We start from the raw sequence: 22,127 nt of genomic DNA on the forward strand, positions 1-22,127 counted from the left end.
GAGGTTTAACTCCCCTGGACCTGAACTGTTGGGGTCAGGGTGGTTTAACTCCCCTGGACCTGAACTGTTGGGGGCAGGGAGGTTTAACTCCCCTGGACCTGAACTGTTGGGGGCAGGGAGGTTTAACTCCCCTGGACCTGAACTGTTGGGGGCAGGGAGGTTTAACTCCCCTGGACCTGAACTGTTGGGGGCAGGGAGGTTTAACTCCCCTGGATCTGAACTGTTGGGGGCAGGGAGGTTTAACTCCCCTGGACCTGAACTGTTGGGGGCAGGGAGGTTTAACTCCCCTGGACCTGAACTGTTGGGGGCAGGGAGGTTTAACTCCCCTGAACTGTTGGGGGCAGGGAGGTTTAACTCTCTTTCATGGTGTTACAGTCTGGTAAAGTTGATAGGGAAAGGTGGATAAGTCACCCGCAGGCTGGTCCAGGAACATGGAAAGTGTTTTAGCAGAACGGACACAGTGGGAGACTGAGCAGTGAGCTACAGCACATAGCGTACAGCTCCTTTACCTTCTCAGAGAGAGAGAGACACAGAGAGACAGAGAGAGAGAGAGACACACACAGAGAGATAGAGAGACAGAGAGACACACAGAGAGACAGAGAGAGACACACAGAGACCGAGAGAGTGAGAGAGAGAGCCACACAGAGAAACAGAGAGAGAGAGACAGAGAGATAGAGACTGGGTGAAATACCACAGTGTGCCATCACAGCAGCAAGACGTGTGACCTGTTGTCACAAGAAAAGGGCAACCAGTGAAGAACAAACACCACTGTAAATACAACCCATATTCTCAGGACGCATCATTCCAAAAGGCCAATCAAATCACTGCTCAGAGGGCACAATCCACAATCCTCTGGGATTACTAGCTGGATTGACTTCCCCTAAAATGTACCTCTTGGTCACAGGGTTTGAAAGCTGAGAGACAACAGACGCTTTCTGACGTGCTGTAATAAAACCACTAATGATGCAGCGAGCTGGGGAATCATTTCCTTTCCCCGAGCTAACCTCCTTCACTCCCTCCGCATGCCAAAGAGGAAGAGATAGAGAGGGGGAGGAGGGAGATCGAGAGGGGAGAGAGGGAGATAGAGAGGGGAGAGAGGGAGATCGAGAGGGGAGGAGGGAGATTGAGAGGGGAGGAGGGAGATAGAGAGGGGAGAGAGGGAGATCGAGAGGGGAGAGAGGGAGATCGAGAGGGGAGGAGGGAGATAGAGAGGGGAGAGAGGGAGATAGAGAGGGGAGAGAGGGAGATCGAGAGCTGAGGAGGGAGATAGAGAGGGGAGAGAGGGAGATAGAGAGGGGAGGGGAGAGAGGGAGATCGAGAGGGGAGAGAGGGAGATCGAGAGGGGAGGAGGGAGATCGAGAGGGGAGAGAGGGAGATCGAGAGGGGAGGGGAAAGAGGGAGATCGAGAGGGGAGGAGGGAGATCGAGAGGGGAGGAGGGAGATCGAGAGGGGAGGAGGGAGATAGAGAGGGGAGGAGGGAGATAGAGAGGGGAGAGAGGGAGATCGAGAGGGGAGGAGGGAGATAGAGAGGGGAGGAGGGAGATAGAGAGGGGAGAGAGGGAGATCGAGAGGGGAGAGAGGGAGATCGAGAGGGGAGGAGGGAGATCGAGAGGGGAGGAGGGAGATAGAGAGGGGAGGAGGGAGATCGAGAGGGGAGGAGGGAGATCGAGAGGGGAGGAGGGAGATCGAGAGGGGAGGAGGGAGATAGAGAGGGGAGGAGGGAGATAGAGAGGGGAGAGAGGGAGATAGAGAGGGGAGAGAGGGAGATCGAGAGGGGAGAGAGGGAGAAAAAAGGGGGAAGAGACATACGGAAAGGGAAAGAAGTTGAGCGAGAGAAAAACAACAGATAACACCTATTTAAAGATCCTCTGGTGTTTGTGTTTCCTGTCTGCCTCTCTCAGTAACCGTACCACTACCAGTACCAGTACCACTACCACTACCAGTACCACTACCAGAACCAGTACCACTACCAGTACTAGAACCACTACCAGTACCACTACCACTACCAGTACCACTACCACTACCAGTACCACTACCAGAACCAGTACCACTACCAGTACCACTACCAGAACCAGTACCACTACCAGAACCACTACCAGTACCACTACCAGTACCAAAACCAGAACCAGTACCAGTACCACTACCAGTACCACTACCAGAACCAGTACCACTACCAGAACCACTACCAGTACCACTACCAGTACCAAAACCAGTACCACTACCAGAACACCTATTTAAAGATCCTCTGGTGTTTGTGTTTCCTGTCTGCCTCTCTCAGTAACCGTACCACTACCAGTACCAGTACCACTACCACTACCAGTACCACTACCAGAACCAGTACCACTACCAGTACTAGAACCACTACCAGTACCACTACCACTACCAGTACCACTACCACTACCAGTACCACTACCAGAACCAGTACCACTACCAGTACCACTACCAGAACCAGTACCACTACCAGAACCACTACCAGTACCACTACCAGTACCAAAACCAGAACCAGTACCAGTACCACTACCAGTACCACTACCAGAACCAGTACCACTACCAGAACCACTACCACTACCAGTACCAAAACCAGTACCACTACCAGAACCAGTACCAGAACCAGTACCAGTACCAGTACTACCACTACCAGCCAGAGTCTAGCCTGGTTCCTCCTGGTTCCTCTAGTGGTACAGCCAGAGTCTAGCCTGGTTCCTCTAGTGGTACAGCCAGAGTCTAGCCTGGTTCCTCTAGTGGTACAGCCAGAGTCTAACCTGGTTCCTCTAGTGGTACAGCCAGAGTCTAACCTGGTTCCTCTAGTGGCCACTGATCATGACAGCAAAGCTCCAGACGACATATTGATGAAAAAGAAAGTGCATAAAAGGGCAAGAAGAGAGGAGGGGAGAGAGGAGAGGAGAGAGGAGGGGAGAGAGGAGGGGGGAGAGGAGGAGAGAGAGAGGAGGGGAGGGAAGAGAGGAGGGAGGAGAGAGAGAGGAGGGAAGAAAGGAGGGGGGAGAGAGGAAGAGAGGAAGAGAGGAAAAAGGAGAGAGAGAGGAGAGGGAGAGAGAAGAGAGAGGAAGAGAGAGGAGAGAGAGAGGAGAGGGAGAGAGAAGAGAGAGAGGAGGGAGAGGGAGAGAGAGAGAGAGAGATAGAGGATAGAGAGAGGAGAGAGAGAGAGAGGAAGAGAGAGAGGAAGAGAGAGGAGAGAGAGGAAGAGAGAGGAGAGAGAGGGAGAGGAGGGAGAGGAAGAGAGAGAAAGAAAGAGAGAGAGAGGGAGACTGATAACAGCTCCTGTCCAGACACCACCCCCCACCGGGGCCATTATTATTTCTCTCTCTCTTTGTCAGATGCTAAGCCGCCGAGCGTCGGTAAGGATGAAAACAGAAGGAAATAAATCAAGCCCAGGCGTTTTACAGTCATGAATGTCTGACATCGATAATTTCAATAAGCAGTTTTCCACGGCTGGCCATGCGTTCCACCTGGCTACCCCTAACCCTGCCAACATCTCAGCACCCCCTGCAGCAACCCCCCCCCCCCCCCCCCGCCGCTTCTCCTTCACCCAAATTCAGACAGCTGATGTTCTGAAAGAGCTACAAAATCTGGACCCCTACTAATTAGCCGGGCTAGACAATCTGGACCCTCTCTTTCTAAAATGATCTGCCGCCATTGTTGCCACCCCTATTACTAGCCTGTTCAACCTCTCTTTCGTATCGTCTGAGATCCCCAAAGATTGGAAAGGTGCCGCGGTCATCCCCCTCTTCAAAGGGGGAGATACTCTAGACCCAAACTGTTACAGACCTATATCTATCATACCCTGCCTTTCTAAAGTCTTTGAAAGCCAAGTTAACAAACAGATTACCGACCATTTTGAATCCCACCGTACCTTCTTCACTATGCAATCTGGTTTCCGAGCTGGTCACGGGTGCACCTCAGCCACGCTCAAGGTCCTAAACGATATCATAACCGCCATCGATAAAGAGACAGTACCGTGCAGCCGTCTTCATCGACCTGGCCAAGGCGTTCGACTCTGTCAATCACTACATTCTCATCGGCAGACTCAATAGCTTTGGCTTCTCAAATGACTGCCTCGCCTGGTTCACCAACTACTTCTCAGACAGAGTTCAGTGTGTCAAATCGGACGGCCTGTTGACCGGACCTCTGGCAGTCTCTATGGGGGTACCACAGGGTTCAATTCTCGGGTCGACTCTTTTCTCTGTATACATAAATGATGTTGCTCTTGCTGCTGGTGATTCGCTGATCCACCTCTACACAGACGAGACCATTTTCTGACCTAGAAAATGTGGACAACTACAAATACCTAGGTGTCATCTCTGAAGCTGGAGTCATATCTCCCTCTCTAACTGTAAGCATCAGCTGTCTGAGCAGCTTATCGATCACTGTACCTGTACATAGCCAATCTGTAAATAGCCCACCCGACTACCTCATCCCCATATTATTACTTACCGTCTTGCTCTTTTGCACCCAGGTATCTCTACTTGCACATCATCATCTGGACATCTGTCACTCCAGTGTTTAATTGCTAAATTGTAATTATTTCGTCACTATGGCCTATTTATTGCCTTACTACCCTACTCTTCTTCATTTGCACATTCTGTATATATATTTTTCTACTGTATTATTGACTGTATGTTTGTTTATGTGTAACTCTGTGTTGTTGTTTGTGTCGCACTGCTTTGCTTTATCTTGGCCAGGTCGCAGTTGGAAATTAGAACTTGTTCTCAACTGGCCTACCTGGTTAAATAAAGGGGAAATAAATTAGAAAATAAAACATTGGAAGGGGAAATTTGACAATGTATTTCAATCATAAACAGATACATGTCCTGGACTGAAGGAGATCTGGTTGAACAGGGACTCTGATGTTAATGACTATCCTGGACTGAAGGAGGTCTGGTTGAACAGGGACTCTGATGTTAATGACTATCCTGGACTGAAGGAGGTCTGGTTGAACAGGGACTCTGATGTTAATGACTATCCATTCTTCAATTCAACTGAGGCTTCCTGTAAAACCTTTCCAACAAACAAGGTCAGTTACTGGCCACATAAAGAGCTGTGGTATGAGACTAACGGGATAATAACATGAGAACATGACGCTATAATAACACGTTAAGAAACCCTGGAACGCCCACGGTCACGTGACGGTTACGTGTCTCACCTTTAACAGCCTCGTCCACCACCTCCACCACACGGTCAATCTGCTGAACCTGGAACACACAGAGGACAGGGTTAGAAAACACACATAGGAGACAGAGAGAAAGAGAGACAGACAGAAAGAGAGACAGAGAGAAAGAGAGAGAGACAGAGAGAGACACAGAGAGAAAGAGAGAGACAGAGAGAGACACAGAGAGAAAGAGAGAGACACAGAGAGAAAGAGAGAGACAGAGAGAAAGAGAGACAGAGAGAGACACAGAGAGAAAGAGAGAGACAGAGAGAGACAGAGAGAAAGAGACAGACAGAGACTCAGAGAGAGAGAAAGAGAGAGAGAGAGAGAGAGAGAGAGACAGAGAGAGAGAGAAAGAGAGAGAGAGAAAGACAAAGAGAGACAGAGAGAGAGACAGAGAGAGAGAGAGAGACAGAGAGAGAGAGGGAAGAGAGACAGAGAGAGAGAGAGATAGAGAGACAGAGAGAGAGAGACAAAGAGAGACAGAGAGACACAGAGACAGAGAGAGATAGAGAGAGAGAGACACAGAGAGAGGGAACATGGTGTAGACTGACAGTGAAATGCTTTGTAAACAGGTGTAGACTAACAGTGAAATGATTTGTAAACAGGTGTAGACTGACAGTGAAATGCTTTGTAAACAGATGCAGACTGACAGTGAAATGCTTTGTAAACAGGTGTAGACTGACAGTGAAATGCTTTGTAAACAGGTGTAGACTGACAGTGAAATGCTTTGTAAACAACAGGTGTAGACTGACAGTGAAATGCTTTGTAAACAACAGGTGTAGACTGACAGTGAAATGCTTTGTGAACAACAGGTGTAGACTGACAGTGAAATGCTTTGTAAACAACAGGTGTAGACTGACAGTGAAATGCTTTGTAAACAACAGGTGTAGACTGACAGTGAAATATTTTGTAAACAGGTGTAGACTGACAGTGAAATGCTTTGTAAACAACAGGTGTAGACTGACAGTGAAATGCTTTGTAAACAACAGGTGTAGACTGACAGTGAAATGCTTTTAAACAGGTGTAGACTAACAGTGAAATGATTTGTAAACAGGTGTAGACTGACAGTGAAATGCTTTGTAAACAGATGCAGACTGACAGTGAAATGCTTTGTAAACAGATGCAGACTGACAGTGAAATGCTTTGTAAACAGATGCAGCCTGACAGTGAAATGCTTTGTAAACAGATGCAGACTGACAGTGAAATGCTTTGTAAACAGATGCAGACTGACAGTGAAATGCTTTGTAAACAGATGTAGACTGACAGTGAAATGCTTTGTAAACAGATGCAGACTGACAGTGAAATGCTTTGTAAACAGATGCAGACTGACAGTGAAATGCTTTGTAAACAGGTGTAGACTAACAGTGAAATGCTTTGTAAACAGGTGTAGACTGACAGTGAAATGCTGACTGACGGGTCCTTCGCAACAATACAGAGAGAAACAATAATAACATAACAGAAAGAAGGGAGGAACAACACAGTGGTAGACGACAACATAGCCAGGGATCTCTCTCTAAGCACGGCAAGTCTGGGACCAAAAGGCCCCTGAACAGCTTCTACCCCTCAAGCCATTAGACTGCTGAGAGACGGGTTAGTAGAGAGAGGAGACGGGTTAGTAGAGAGAGGAGACGGGATACTAGAGAGAGGAGACGGGTTAGTAGAGAGAGGAGACGGGTTAGTAGAGAGAGGAGACGGGTTAGTAGAGAGAGGAGACGGGTTAGTAGAGAGAGGAGACGGGTTAGTAGAGAGAGGAGACGGGTTAGTAGAGAGAGGAGACGGGATACTAGAGAGAGGAGACGGGTTAGTAGAGAGAGGAGATGGGTTAGTAGAGAGAGGAGACGGGTTAGTAGAGAGAGGAGACGGGTTAGTAGAGAGAGGAGACGGGTTAGTAGAGAGAGGAGACGGGTTAGTATAGAGAGGAGACGGGTTAGTATAGAGAGGAGACGGGTTAGTAGAGGGAGGAGACGGGTTAGTAGAGAGGAGACGGGTTAGTAGAGAGAGGAGACGGGTTACTAGAGAGAGGAGACGGGTTAGTAGAGAGAGGAGACGGGTTAGTAGAGAGAGGAGACGGGTTAGTAGAGAGAGGAGACGGGTTAGTAGAGAGAGGAGACGGGTTAGTAGAGGGAGGAGACGGGTTAGTAGAGAGAGGAGACGGGTTAGTAGAGAGAGGAGACGGGTTAGTAGAGGGAGGAGACGGGTTAGTAGAGAGAGGAGACGGGTTAGTAGAGAGAGGAGACGGGTTACTAGAGAGAGGAGACGGGTTAGTAGAGAGAGGAGACGGGTTAGTAGAGAGAGGAGACGGGTTACTAGAGAGAGGAGACGGGTTAGTAGAGGGAGGAGACGGGTTAGTAGAGAGGGGAGACGGGTAAGTAGAGAGAGGAGACGGGTCCGTGTCCCCCCTCTACTAACCACACTACAACTAGGGAGCCACAGCTAAACAGCGATATGAAACATGTCCATGTGAATAACTGCAAGGTAAACCCAGCTTCTCCTTCTATGCACACAACTCATTTAGACTCCGTTGGCCTTGACGCTGTTTTACATTTCATTCCTGAACTCATAACTGCAGGAAACACCATCAACCCCAAATCACAAACAAAACAACAGCGTAAAATACACACACTGCTTCTGAAACAGTGAAACATAAACACAGTGTGACACAGAGCTACAGCCACATCCAACAACAATCAATCACATCTCTGTGCTGATTCAATATCCTATTGATAAACAGGAGGACCAGGGGTCTGGACTGAGAACGACGCCCCAAAAGAGAGAAGAGCTTCTACGCAGCGCAACTTCTTGCTCCGTTTTGCTCCTTTTCCACCCTACGTTTCCCCCCTCAGTTTCCCTCCTCCTTTTCCACCCTCCGTTTCCCCCTCTCCTCTCTTCTGTTGTGTTATTTCTGCATGAGCCAATCTCCCTCCGTTTTTTCCTCTCCCGCAGTTTCCCCTTCTCCACTGTGTTATTTCTGCCTGGGGAACCAGAGATTGTAAAATCTGATCTATTAAAAGGAAATGTGTATCAGTTGTGTCCTGCTGCAAACCCCCTCAGTTAAATAGTTGGGTCTAGCAGGCCTCCGCTCCCGTCCAGGGCCCACCCCCAGGCCTCGACGGGCCTGGAGCCCCATTACCCCCTCCCCGTCCCTGGGCAGAGTGCAGCGGGGCAGAGGGTACCGCCTGGAGGATGGATGGGACAAACAAGCGCTACGCCCCCCCTATTCCAAATGCCACTCTATTCCCTTTATAGAACAATAACAGACCTTCGAACTATAGGGGACAGAGTGGCATGTGGGACACATCCAAGGCCTCTCCCGTCTCGCAGCAGTTATATGCATGATAAGCACGGAAATGAAAATCAATTTGCTCCTAATGGGACAGCAATCTGTGTCCACTCTGAGCAGCAGGGGAGAGGCAGAAGGGGCTGAGACTAGCAGAGTTTGTTTCTCTCTCTCTGTGTGTGTGTGTGTGTGTGTGTGTGTGTGTGTGTGTGTGTGTGTGTGTGTGTGTGTGTGTGTGTGTGTGTGTGTGTGTGTGTGTGTGTGTGTGTGTGTGTGTGTGTGTGTGTGTGTGTGTGTGTGTGTGTGTAGGATGCACTGCTACCTTTTCAGTGGCTCCACTTTAAAAACCTTCTGTACTGCTATACCGGTCAAAGGGCACAGAGACCACCGCATTACTCTCAGTGACACAGAGACCACATCATTACTCTCAGTGACAGAGACCACAGCATTACTCTCAGTGACACAGAGACCACAGCATTACTCTCAGTGACACAGAGACCACAGCATTACTCTCGGTGACAGAGACCACAGCATTACCCTCAGTGACAGAGATGACAGCATTACTCTCAGTGACAGAGATGACAACATTACTCTCAGTGACAGAGACCACAGCATTACTCTCAGTGACAGAGACCACAGCATTACTCTCAGTGACACAGATACCACATCATAACTCTCAGTGACACAGAGACCACAGCATTACTCTCAATGACATAGATACCACAGCATTACTCTCAGTGACACATAGACCACAGCATTACTCTCAGTGACAGAGACCACCGCACTACTCTCAGTGACACAGAGGCCGCAGCATTACTCTCGGTGACAGAGACCACAGCATTACTCTCAGTGACAGAGATGACAGCATTACTCTCAGTGACAGAGATGACAGCATTACTCTCAGTGACAGAGACCACAGCATTACTCTCAGTGACACAGATACCACATCATAACTCTGTGACACAGAGACCACAGCATTACTCTGTGACATAGACCACAGCATTACTCTCAGTGACAGAGACCACAGCATTACTCTCAGTGACAGAGACCACAGCATTACTCTCAGGTACATAGAGACAACAGCAATATAACAACAACCGACCAATAATAATGTACCGACCAATGTAATAATGTAAATGTCCTGACAATATAATAATGTAAATATAGATTGTAGATGAAGTACATAAATACAGACGATAACAACAAGTGTCCATTTCATGAGAAGGCTGTTTAGGGACCAGGGAGGCTGTTTAGGGACCAGGGAGGCTGTTTAGGGACCAGGGAGGCTGTTTAGGGACCTGGAAGGCTGTTTATGGACCAGGGAGGCTGTTTTAGGGACCTGGGAGGCTGTTTAGGGACCTGGGAGGCTGTTTAGGGACCAGGGAGGCGGGTTAGGGACCTGGGAGGCTGTTTAGTGACCTGGGAGGCTGGTTAGGGACCAGGGAGGCTGGTTAGGGACCTGGGAGGCTGTTTTAGGGACCAGTGAGGCTGTTTAGGGACCAGTGAGGCTGTTTAGGGACCAGGGAGGCTGTTTTAGGGACCAGGGAGGCTGGTTAGGGACCAGTGAGGCTGTTTAGGGACCAGTGAGGCTGTTTAGGGACCAGTGAGGCTGTTTAGGGACCAGTGAGGCTGTTTAGGGACCAGGGAGGCTGTTTTAGGGACCAGGGAGGCTGTTTAGTGACCTGGGAGGCTGTTTAGTGACCAGGGAGGCTGTTTTAGTGACCTGGGAGGCTGTTTAGTGACCAGGGAGGCTGTTTTAGGGACCAGGGAGGCTGTTTAGGGACCTGGGAGGCTGTTTAGGGACCAGGGAGGCTGTTTAGTGACCAGGGAGGCTGTTTTAGTGACCTGGGAGGCTGTTTAGTGACCAGGGAGGCTGTTTTAGTGACCTGGGAGGCTGTTTAGTGACCAGGGAGGCTGTTTAGAGACCAGGGAGTCTGTTTAGAGACATGGGAGGCTGTTTAGGGACCAGGGAGGCTGTTTAGAGACCTGGGAGGGATCGACAGATAGAGTAACCTTAGATCTAGAAAGCAGCCCGTCCCCCGTCCCCATCCCAGTTCTTCCAAACCACCTACTCCCTCACTACTATAAGCCAGGTTCCAAGCTGGGGTCAGGGCCAACGGTCTCTGCCTGTGACTGTGTGAGGTGTGTCCGCGTGGGCAGTCCATCCATACGTGTGAGGACTACAGAGAGCAGAGGACACGGCTCAGCGCCAGCAGGGGGCAGCTGTCATTTGGACCCTCCGGTGCTCCTGCGGCCGACACGCTGCGCTAGGAGATGAGAAACTAACAGGTAGCGCTAACCCTAATACCTCCCATCCCCCATAGAGATGAACAACTAGCACTAAGGCTAACCCCTCTCACTGTCTCTCATCCACCATAGAGATGAACAACTAGCACTAAGGCTAACCCCTCTCACTGTCTCTCATCCCCCATAAAGATGAACAACTAGCACTAAGGCTAACCCCGCTCACTGTCTCTCATCCCCCATAAAGATGAACCCCTCTCACTGTCTCTCATTCCCCATAGAGATGAACAGCTAGCACTAAGGCTAACCCCTCTCACTGTCTCTCATTCCCCATAGAGATGAACAACTAGCACTAAGGCTAACCCCTCTCACTGTCTCTCATCCCCCATAAAGATGAACCCCTCTCACTGTCTCTCATCCCCCATAAAGATGAACAGCTAGCACTAAGGCTAACCCCTCTCACTGTCTCTCATCCCCCATAAAGATGAACAGCTAGCACTAAGGCTAACTCCTCTCAGCCCCCCATAACACTAACCCCTCTCCCTCTCTCTCATCCCCCATAAAGATGAACAACTAGCACTAAGGCTAACCACTCTCACTGTCTCTCATCCCCCATAAAGATGAACAACTAGCACTAAGGCTAACCCCTCTCACTGTCTCTCATCCACCATAAAGATGAACAACTAGCACTAAGGCTAACCCCTCTCACTGTCTCTCATCCCCCATAAAGATGAACCCCTCTCACTGTCTCTCATCCCCCATAGAGATGAACAGCTAGCACTAAGGCTAACCCCTCTCACTGTCTCTCATCCCCCATAAAGATGAACCCCTCTCACTGTCTCTCATCCCCCATAAAGATGAACCCCTCTCACTGTCTCTCATCCCCCATAAAGATGAACAGCTAGCACTAAGGCTAACCACTCTCACTGTCTCTCATCCCCCATAAAGATGAACAACTAGCACTAAGGCTAACCCCTCTCACTGTCTCTCATCCCCCATAAAGATGAACAACTAGCACTAAGGCTAACCCCTCTCACTGTCTCTCATCCCCCATAAAGATGAACAACTAGCACTAAGGCTAACCCCTCTCACTGTCTCTCATCCCCCATAAAGATGAACAGCTAGCACTAAGGCTAACCCCTCTCACTGTCTCTCATCCCCCATAAAGATGAACAACTAGCACTAAGGCTAACCCCTCTCACTGTCTCTCATCCCCCATAAAGATGAACAGCTAGCACTAAGGCTAACCACTCTCACTGTCTCTCATCCCCCATAAAGATGAACAGCTAGCACTAAGGCTAACTCCTCTCACTGTCTCTCATCCCCCATAAAGATGAACAGCTAGCACTAAGGCTAACCCCTCTCACTGTCTCTCATCCCCCATAAAGATGAACAGCTAGCACTAAGGCTAACTCCTCTCAGCCCCCCATAACACTAACCCCTCTCCCTCTCTCTCATCCCCCATAAAGATGAACAACTAGCACTAAGGCTAACCCCTCTCACTGTCTCTCATCCCCCATAAAGATGAACAGCTAGCACTAAGGCTAACCCCGCTCACTGTCTCTCATCCCCCATAAAGATGAACAACTAGCACTAAGGCTAACCCCTCTCACTGTCTCTCATCCCCCATAAAGATGAACAACTAGCACTAAGGCTAACCCCTCTCCCTCTCTCTCATCCCCCATAAAGATGAACAACTAGCACTAAGGCTAACCACTCTCACTGTCTCTCATCCCCCATAAAGATGAACAACTAGCACTAAGGCTAACCCCTCTCCCTCTCTCTCATCCCCCATAAAGATGAACAACTAGCACTAAGGCTAACCCCTCTCACTGTCTCTCATCCCCCATAAAGATGAACAACTAGCACTAAGGCTAACCCCTCTCCCTCTCTCTCATCCCCCATAAAGATGAACAACTAGCACTAAGGCTAACCCCTCTCACTGTCTCTCATCCCCCATAAAGATGAACAACTAGCACTAAGGCTAACCACTCTCACTGTCTCTCATCCCCCATAAAGATGAACAACTAGCACTAAGGCTAACCCCTCTCCCTCTCTCTCATCCACCATAAAGATGAACAGCTAGCACTAAGGCTAACCCCTCTCACTGTCTCTCATCCCCCATAAAGATGAACAGCTAGCACTAAGGCTAACCACTCTCACTGTCTCTCATCCCCCATAAAGATGAACAGCTAGCACTAAGGCTAACTCCTCTCCTCCCCCCATAACACTAACCCCTCTCCCTGTCTCTCATCCCCCATAAAGATGAACAACTAGCACTAAGGCTAACCCCTCTCACTGTCTCTCATCCCCCATAAAGATGAACAGCTAGCACTAAGGCTAACTCCTCTCATCCCCCCATAACACTAACCCCTCTCACTGTCTCTCATCCCCCATAAAGATGAACAGCCAGGACTAAGGCTAACTCCTCTCATCCCCCCATAACACTAACCCCGCTCACTACGTCTCTCATCCCCTGCCGCCTTGCCGCCCCGCCGTTCGCTATGATCAATAGTCTTTCAGGAAGACTGTACTTAAGTCTGCAGACCTCTTTCATCTTCATTTAAAAGCAGAGAAAGCAAAGAGTCAAAGAGGAGAGAGAGGAGGCCCGCTGAGCCAGAGTTTCTTTAGAAGAGTCTGCTCTCCTCTCTCGCTGCCCCGTCGCTCAGTGATCGCTAGCTCTGCTGATATGACATTTATCTTTAATTTCTCTCAGTAGTAAAGCACACCTGGGTGGATAAACCGAAAGAGAAGGAGAGAGAGAGAGAGAGAGAGAGAGAGAGAGGAGAGAGAGAGAGAGAGAGAGAGAGAGAGAGAGAGAGAGAGAGAGAGGGAGGGAGGGAGGGAGGGAGGGAGGGAGGGAGGGAGGGAGGGACTAGGCACTAGGATCTTTTTCTGCTGTCGGCGGGTAGAAAGACTAAGAATTAAGTACTTTAGGGAGAATCCAACTCCTGGTGGTTTTCTGAGGTGATGTCATGACCAACGGTTGAGAGAGGGCCGGTCGATACCGCTGGGGATCAAATGCCTTCATGGGATAGAAGTCTAAGTACAACTGTTCCGAGTGTTGCATTATGGGGCCTAGAAGCAGACCGTAGCATAGGCCTGTCCAAGTAGAACAGTCTGATGTTCTGCAGCAGGAAAAGTAAAGGCAGTGAGGTCGAGGCAGGAAACAGCCTAGCGTGTCTATCTGAGGATCTCATGCTTGTTAACTGCAGTTGTATAATACGTTCAGGGAAATGACTGACTGAACTGAATCCACTCAGGGAGGGTTGTTATGGGTAAATATAACCCACGTCAGCTTTGTTTTTGTCATTGTATTAAGAGCTTAAGTGAAATTGCATCAGATAAACAATAAGAGTCGAAACAAACATTGAAATCACATTAAATATTCCCCCGGAGACCAACGCCAACAATACAACTATTTCAAACATCATCCAGCCTTTCAAAAGAGCAACGTTACCTTTTTCATCAAGCGTCCATTTTAAAGAAGGGCTACTCTCTGGATTCTCAGAATCATCAACTCTTATGTAAAGTACATACCATGGATAATACCTGCTTGTACGACTCTTTCATATGAAATCAATACATGGATATTATCACTAAGGTCATTTCTAAATTCAATATTGTGCCTGGCTGCGTGTCCCCTTAATAAACATCAATGTCCCATCTTATGTTAAACCTACTATTTCATGAATAATGCATTTAAACTCAATATACAATGCCATTCATGTCGACCCCCAGGCTGAAAGAAAACAGCTGGTGAATTCATTACTGTAGGACTTTCAATGTGTTTAGATTGCAGATCGCTTCTTCTATTTTCCATGTAGCTTTAGTGTGTCCCCTAAATGGCACTCTACTCCCTATATAGTGCACTACTTTAGAGCAGAGCCCATATGAGTCCTGGACTAAAGTCATGCACTGTATATAGGGAATAGGGTGCGATTTGGGAAGCACCCTTTAGTTCTCCTTGACGGTTCCAGAACCACAGGAATGTCAACGTCGTTTGGCGGAGTTCTAGAATATGCAAAACCACCCTGGAACATTTGCATAAGATGACTGGTGTAACTGAAAGAAGGCGTGGTCTAGTTAACTGCCATCCAGCACCTGTCCCATCTCAGTCACTTATTATTAGACAACAGACCTTGTTGTTAGCCTGCGTGCGTGCCTGACTGTAGGCCAACCAATATCAATATGAGAAAGACTCTTCGGGAACACAGAAGCAGTCACACCTCACACACTGACTCACTTCCTCAAATATTAGACCTTGTTAGGTCATGTTTAGAAATCCCTCATAGAAGAACACACGGTTGGCAGAGTAAATAGTGGAGTAGACGCAGTAGATTAAAGGACATTCAACAACCGGCCTCAGAGCAGCAGCAACAACAGCAACCGGCCTCAGAGCAGCAGCAGCAGCAACAACCGGCCTCAGAGCAGCAGCAGCAGCAGCAGCAACAACCGGCCTCAGAGCAGCAGCAGCAACAACCGGCCTCAGAGCAGCAGCAGCAACAACCGGCCTCAGAGCAGCAGCAGCAACAACCGGCCTCAGAGCAGCAGCAGCAGCAACAACAACCGGCCTCAGAGCAGCAGCAGCAGCAACAACCGGCCTCAGAGCAGCAGCAGCAACAACCGGCCTCAGAGCAGCAGCAACAACAGGCATTAGAGGTCTTTCAGTCAGAGACTGGAGACTTACCCCGATGATGCTGAGTCCTTTAAGGTAGTCCATCCTGGGCTGGGCCTGGGGAACACATCCAGCTACCACCACCTTCTTATCCTGCTCCTGGGCCTTCCTGAAGGAGACACGACGGGGGTTAATACAGGGAGACACGACGGGGGTTAATACAGGGAGCGCCAACGGGGGTTAATACAGGGAGGGCCAACGGGGGTTAATACAGGGAGGGCCAACGGTGGCTAAGGAAGGTCACACCATTTTGCTGTTTTCTTTAGCACGCACTACTTTTGACCAGGGCCCATAGATTACAACAGTATGAGTCATAATACCCATAAAACCTAGCGGTCAAACATGGAAATGGTTCCAATCGTTTTTCTACCATAAATTTTCCCCTTAGGGGGACTTTAGAAACACTTAAAATAAGGGCTGTGTTTCGTGACGACTTTCCCCGGCGTGACGTTTTGATAACCACGTAAATCTCTCTAGGACAAGGTGACTTTTATCAATGAATAAAATGAAAATGGTGGAAAAACTATTGTTTGACCGCTAGGTTTTATGGGTATTATGACCACACTACTGTGTGGCACTAGAGGGCACTATGTAAGGTATAGGGAGCCATTTGGAACGTATCTAACATCTACAGTCTGTCTGTCAGTCAATAGCAGACCATTCTCCAATATCACTACATTACTGACACCTGCTGAAATACAACCACACCGTCTCTGGCTTTTCTTAACTGAAGGTGTTAAATAAATCATTTCCTCGACTTTTTCCGTCTAGACCAGGGGATCATGAACTAGATTCAGCCCACGGCATTGTTTTTTCTTGTGCAGTTAGTCCGGGGACCGGAACATACTTACAAATATTTTGTAAGACTGCGAATTAACCGCAAGAAGCCCAAACAGATAAAATATTTGTCAGAAACATAATCATTTCAAACCTTGTATATAATCACATCTCTACTATACGTGGGAATACTTGGGAACAGATTTCCTAAATTAAAATCCCTTGGAGCTGATTTGCTGGTGTTTTCAGTATTTTATGTCAAAAACATTATTTATTTTTTACTTGAGGGGACAAATAAAATCAACCGCATGCAACCAGAACCCTATTTAACTACTGTTACTAATGAGGCCTGCTGAAACAAGCTGCCCATATAACTACTGTTACTAATGAGGCCTGCTGAAACAAGCTGCCCATCTAACTACTGTTTCTATTGAGGCCTGCTGAAACAAGCTGCCCATCTAACTACTGTTACTAATGAGGCCTGCTGAAACAAGCTGCCCATCTAACTACTGTTTCTAATGAGGCCTGCTGAAACAAGCTGCCCATATAACTACTGTTACTAATGAGGCCTGCTGAAACAAGCTGCCCATCTAACTACTGTTTCTATTGAGGCCTGCTGAAACAAGCTGTCCATCTAACTACTGTTTCTAATGAGGCCTGCTGAAACAAGCTGCCCATCTAACCACTTGGCCAGTAGAGGTGTTCCTGTCTGCACTAGATAACCAGGTATCTAATACACTCTGGTGATTGGCCAGTAGAGGTGTTCCTGTCTGCACTAGATAACCAGGTATCTAATCCACTCTGGTGATTGGCCAGTAGAGGTGTTCCTGTCTGCACTAGATAACCAGATATCTAATACACTCTGGTGATTGGCCAGTAGAGGTGTTCCTGTCTGTACTAGATAACCAGGTATCTAATCCACTCTGGTGATTGGCCAGTAGAGGTGTTCCTGTCTGCACTAGATAACCAGGTATCTAATCCACTCTGGTGATTGGCCAGTAGAGGTGTTCCTGTCTGCACTAGATAACCAGGTATCTAATCCACTCTGGTGATTGGCCAGTAGAGGTGTTCCTGTCTGCACTAGATAACCAGGTATCTAATACACTCTGGTGATTGGCCAGTAGAGGTGTTCCTGTCTGTACTAGATAACCAGGTATCTAATCCACTCTGGTGATTGGCCAGTAGAGGTGTTCCTGTCTGCACTAGATAACCAGGTATCTAATACACTCTGGTGATTGGCCAGTAGAGGTGTTCCTGTCTGCACTAGATAACCAGGTATCTAATCCACTCTGGTGATTGGCCAGTAGAGGTGTTCCTGTCTGCACTAGATAACCAGGTATCTAATCCACTCTGGTGAATGGCCAGTAGAGGTGTTCCTGTCTGCACTAGATAACCAGGTATCTAATCCACTCTGGTGATTGGCCAGTAGAGGTGTTCCTGTCTGCACTAGATAACCAGGTATCTAATCCACTCTGGTGATTGGCCAGTAGAGGTGTTCCTGTCTGCACTAGATAACCAGGTATCTAATCCTCTCTGGTGATTGGCCAGTAGAGGTGTTCCTGTCTGTACTAGATAACCAGGTATCTAATCCACTCTGGTGATTGGCCAGTAGAGGTGTTCCTGTCTGTACTAGATAACCAGGTATCTAATACACTCTGGTGATTGGCCAGTAGAGGTGTTCCTGTCTGCACTAGATAACCAGGTATCTAATACACTCTGGTGATTGGCCAGTAGAGGTGTTCCTGTCTGTACTAGATAACCAGGTATCTAATCCACTCTGGTGATTGGCCAGTAGAGGTGTTCCTGTCTGCACTAGATAACCAGGTATCTAATCCACTCTGGTGATTGGCCAGTAGAGGTGTTCCTGTCTGCACTAGATAACCAGGTATCTAATCCACTCTGGTGATTGGCCACTAGGGCTGTTCCTGTCTGCACTAGATAACCAGGTATCTAATACACTCTGGTGATTGGCCAGTAGAGGTGTTCCTGTCTGCACTAGATAACCAGGTATCTAATCCTCTCTGGTGATTGGCCAGTAGAGGTGTTCCTGTCTGTACTAGATAACCAGGTATCTAATCCACTCTGGTGATTGGTCAGTAGAGGTTGTTCCTGTCTGCACTAGATAACCAGGTATCTAATCCACTCTGGTGATTGGCCAGTAGAGGTGTTCCTGTCTGCACTAGATAACCAGGTATCTAATCCTCTCTGGTGATTGGCCAGTAGAGGTGTTCCTGTCTGTACTAGATAACCAGGTATCTAATCCACTCTGGTGATTGGCCAGTAGAGGTGTTCCTGTCTGTACTAGATAACCAGGTATCTAATACACTCTGGTGATTGGCCAGTAGAGGTGTTCCTGTCTGCACTAGATAACCAGGTATCTAATACACTCTGGTGATTGGCCAGTAGAGGTGTTCCTGTCTGTACTAGATAACCAGGTATCTAATCCACTCTGGTGATTGGCCAGTAGAGGTGTTCCTGTCTGCACTAGATAACCAGGTATCTAATCCACTCTGGTGATTGGCCAGTAGAGGTGTTCCTGTCTGCACTAGATAACCAGGTATCTAATCCACTCTGGTGATTGGCCACTAGGGCTGTTCCTGTCTGCACTAGATAACCAGGTATCTAATACACTCTGGTGATTGGCCAGTAGAGGTGTTCCTGTCTGCACTAGATAACCAGGTATCTAATCCTCTCTGGTGATTGGCCAGTAGAGGTGTTCCTGTCTGTACTAGATAACCAGGTATCTAATCCACTCTGGTGATTGGCCAGTAGAGGTTGTTCCTGTCTGTACTAGATAACCAGGTATCTAATCCACTCTGGTGATTGGCCAGTAGAGGTGTTCCTGTCTACTCTTTACACAGAGCCACAGTGTCACCAATGAGGATGGTGTCACGAGCAGGATGACATATTATCCTCTTTACTGTCAACTTAATTGTGAGAGCGTTGATGGACACTTAACCTCAACCTTTAAGATGCTGAAATGTAAAGGTCAGGTGTTCGTGTGAGTGGCCCATTTCCATCTGGCTGGCTGGCTGGCTGGCTGGCTGGCTGGCTGGCTGGGTAATGTGAGCTTAATACCTAGGAGGATGAGGTGGATGAGGAGGAAGGGGAGAGGGAGGTGGTGGAGGAGGAGGAGTGGGAGGTGGTGGAGTTGCAGGAGAGGGAGAGAGAGGGCAGAAGAAGCAGGGGGGAGTGAGGTGGTGGAGGAGGGGGAGAGAGAAAGGGCAGAAGGAGCAGTGGAGAGAGAGGTGATGGAGGAGGACCAGAAGGAGCAGTGGAGAGAGAGGTGATGGAGGAGGACCAGAAGGAGCAGTGGAGAGGGAGGTGGTGGAGTTGGGGGAGGAGGGGGAGAAGAGAGGAGAAGAGAGAGGAGCAGAGAGAGGAGAAGAGAAAGGAGGAGAGAGAGAGAGAGAGGAGGAGAGAGAGAAGAGAGAGGAGGAGAGAGAGAAGAGAGAGGAGAGAGAGAGAAGAGCAGCACTGTGAGCCCATCCTCTTTCTGCCCCATGTGGTTCACAGCACAGTGTGGAGTAGCGGACATTTAGCAGCAGGGCCTCTGACACTTAGAGAGGACATTTATCTTTCAACAGCAGCTCTCTTCCTGGCTGACTGGCTGGCTGGATGACTGGCTGGATGACTGGCTGGCTGGCTGGATGACTGACTGGCTGGCTGGATGACTGACTGTACCACAGAGGAGAGGAAATGCCAGATCTGGGTTCAAATACTATTAGAGAATCTATCCAATAGCCTACTCAGAGTTTCCTTCAGTACGTTCACCAGAATATTTATCCTTTAGTAAGTACCAGAAGATATGTCATTTAGGGACTGTTCTATTGGTCAATTGTGCCAGGCGAGCTCAATCAAGCACAGATAAATGATATGACATGATTTCAAAACAGTATTCAAAGCCAGCTCTGGCTGACAGCTGTAGAACACACATCTGGTCCTGCTTTCCACAGCAACTCACAACTCACACAACTCAATGGGCTTCCTGTACTGAGACAGCAGCAAGAGAAACCTGTAACACAGAAGACTGAAAAGGAACAAAGTAGAATCAGATGGGTTTCCATCCCGTACCACAGCACTCAAACATCTCTATATACAGAAGGATTAGGGAACATAGGATCTGTGCCAGGTCTCAAACATCTCTATATACAGAAGGATTAGGGAACATAGGATCTGTGCCAGGTCTCAAACATCTCTATATACAGAAGGATTAGGGAACATAGGATCTGTGCCAGGTCTCAAACATCTCTATATACAGAAGGATTAGGGAACATAGGATCTGTGCCAGGTCTCAAACATCTCTATATACAGAAGGAATAGGGAACATAGGATCTGTGCCAGGTTTCCTTTTTGTACGGTGATCAAACAAGTTGTTTCTGTTGCACCTAAATGTAGGCATCAGATCAGAAAATGGGTCAGAATATTTAAAGACTATGAAAACACACTGCATTACATATATAGTCCTCTACTGTTCCAGTGTGGTGACAGTCAGCGAACCTAAACACAAAAGAGACATTTTGTCCGACCTAATTATGCGTGATTTGTAAATCAAGTCAGATGTAAAATTCCAGGATGTACATTCAGGTATCATCGCGTGTTTCTCCTCTACATGATGCGTCTTGGCCCTGTCCGTCCAGGGTGGAGGGACTGCAGGCTAGATGAACACACGGCTTGGCAGTCACAAAGATGGGGTGTCTGGGAGGTTTTAAAAATCAGTCAGCGGGTCAGACTCAACAGATCAGGAGCGATGTGCCAGACAGACAGGGAGAGCAGGGAGGGAGGGAGGGAGAGCAGGCAGGGAGAGCAGGGAGGGGGAGCAGGGAGGGAGAGCAGGGAGGGAGAGCAGGAGGGAGAGCAGGGAGGGAGAGCAGGGAGGTAGGCAGGGAGGCAGGTAGGGAGAGCAGGGAGGCAGGTAGGGAGAGCCGGTATGGAGAGTAGGGAGGGAGAGCAGTTAGGGAGAGCAGGGAGGGAGAGCAGGGAGGGAGAGCAGGGAGAGCAGGGAGGGAGAGCAGGGAGGCAGGTAGGGAGAGCAGGGAGGGAGAGCAGGGAGAGCAGGGAGGGAGAGCAGGGAGGGAGACACCAGTTTCAGCACAGGTACAGCCGGCTAGCACGCTACCTACAGTAACATCCATTTATTCAACCCATACTTGGGAAGTCAAATATCTATATAATACTGTGATATGTAACTATCTATTTCCCCAACACTTGAGGGGAGGAGGCACCGCCTGCAGAACTGAACCGGGTTCAAGAGATCTCCACCTGATCTCAGAGGACATCTGCTGGCGTCCGGGTCACTGGTGTGCAGCGAAGCTGAACCAATCGCCCGAGCCCTGCCTCCCATCCAACCCTGGCATGAGCCGACGTGATTGGCTTTCCCCCTGGGGTGTCTGGGAGAAAGCTCATCCGCGCCGCGCCTGATTCACTGTGTCACCACGGCCCGGGCGCCGAGCGCATTAGGGCGGCGTTTGTCAGGAGCGTTACTGAATAATGCAGACGTGATGTAGCTCGTAATGGCAGGGTCCTGAACAACGAGGCCTTTTTAAAAACAGGGTGCCACAACGGACTTGTAGAGATGAGCTCCTTTTTAAGTGGCTGTTCTCCTCAGAGCAGTCCAGCTCTCCACTCAGGAGACACGTCAGAGACAGTCCAGCTCTCCACTCAGGAGACACGTCAGTGACAGTCCAGCTCTCCACTCAGGAGACACGTCAGAGACAGTCCAGCTCTCCACTCAGGAGACACGTCAGTGACAGTCCAGCTCTCCACTCAGGAGACACGTCAGTGACAGTCCAGCTCTCCACTCAGGAGACACGTCAGTGACAGTCCAGCTCTCCAATCAGGAGATACGTCAGTGACAGTCCAGCTCTCCAATCAGGAGACACGTCAGTGACAGTCCAGCTCTCCAATCAGGAGACACGTCAGTGATAGTCCAGCTCTCCAATCAGGAGACACGTCAGTGACAGTCCAGCTGTCCACTCAGG

At 48.8% G+C, this 22,127-nt stretch overlaps 1 protein-coding gene across 3 annotated transcripts in view; it reads right to left on the reverse strand.

Annotated features, from left to right (window-relative positions):
- Nucleotides 1–22,127, reverse strand: part of cdkal1 (CDK5 regulatory subunit associated protein 1-like 1) — a 1,024,035-nt gene that overhangs the window by 792,402 nt on the left and 209,506 nt on the right. For all 3 annotated transcript variants that reach the window (XM_071395740.1, XM_071395742.1, XM_071395741.1), the window contains exons 5-6: nt 15,382–15,478; nt 5,162–5,210 (exon numbers count right to left, since the gene is read on the reverse strand). In XM_071395740.1, coding sequence (XP_071251841.1) covers nt 5,162–5,210; nt 15,382–15,478 — 146 coding nt within the window. The remainder of the gene's footprint in view (nt 1–5,161; nt 5,211–15,381; nt 15,479–22,127) is intronic.

Source organism: Salvelinus alpinus, chromosome 4 (genome assembly GCF_045679555.1).
Source record: "Salvelinus alpinus chromosome 4, SLU_Salpinus.1, whole genome shotgun sequence".
NCBI lineage: Eukaryota > Metazoa > Chordata > Actinopteri > Salmoniformes > Salmonidae > Salvelinus > Salvelinus alpinus.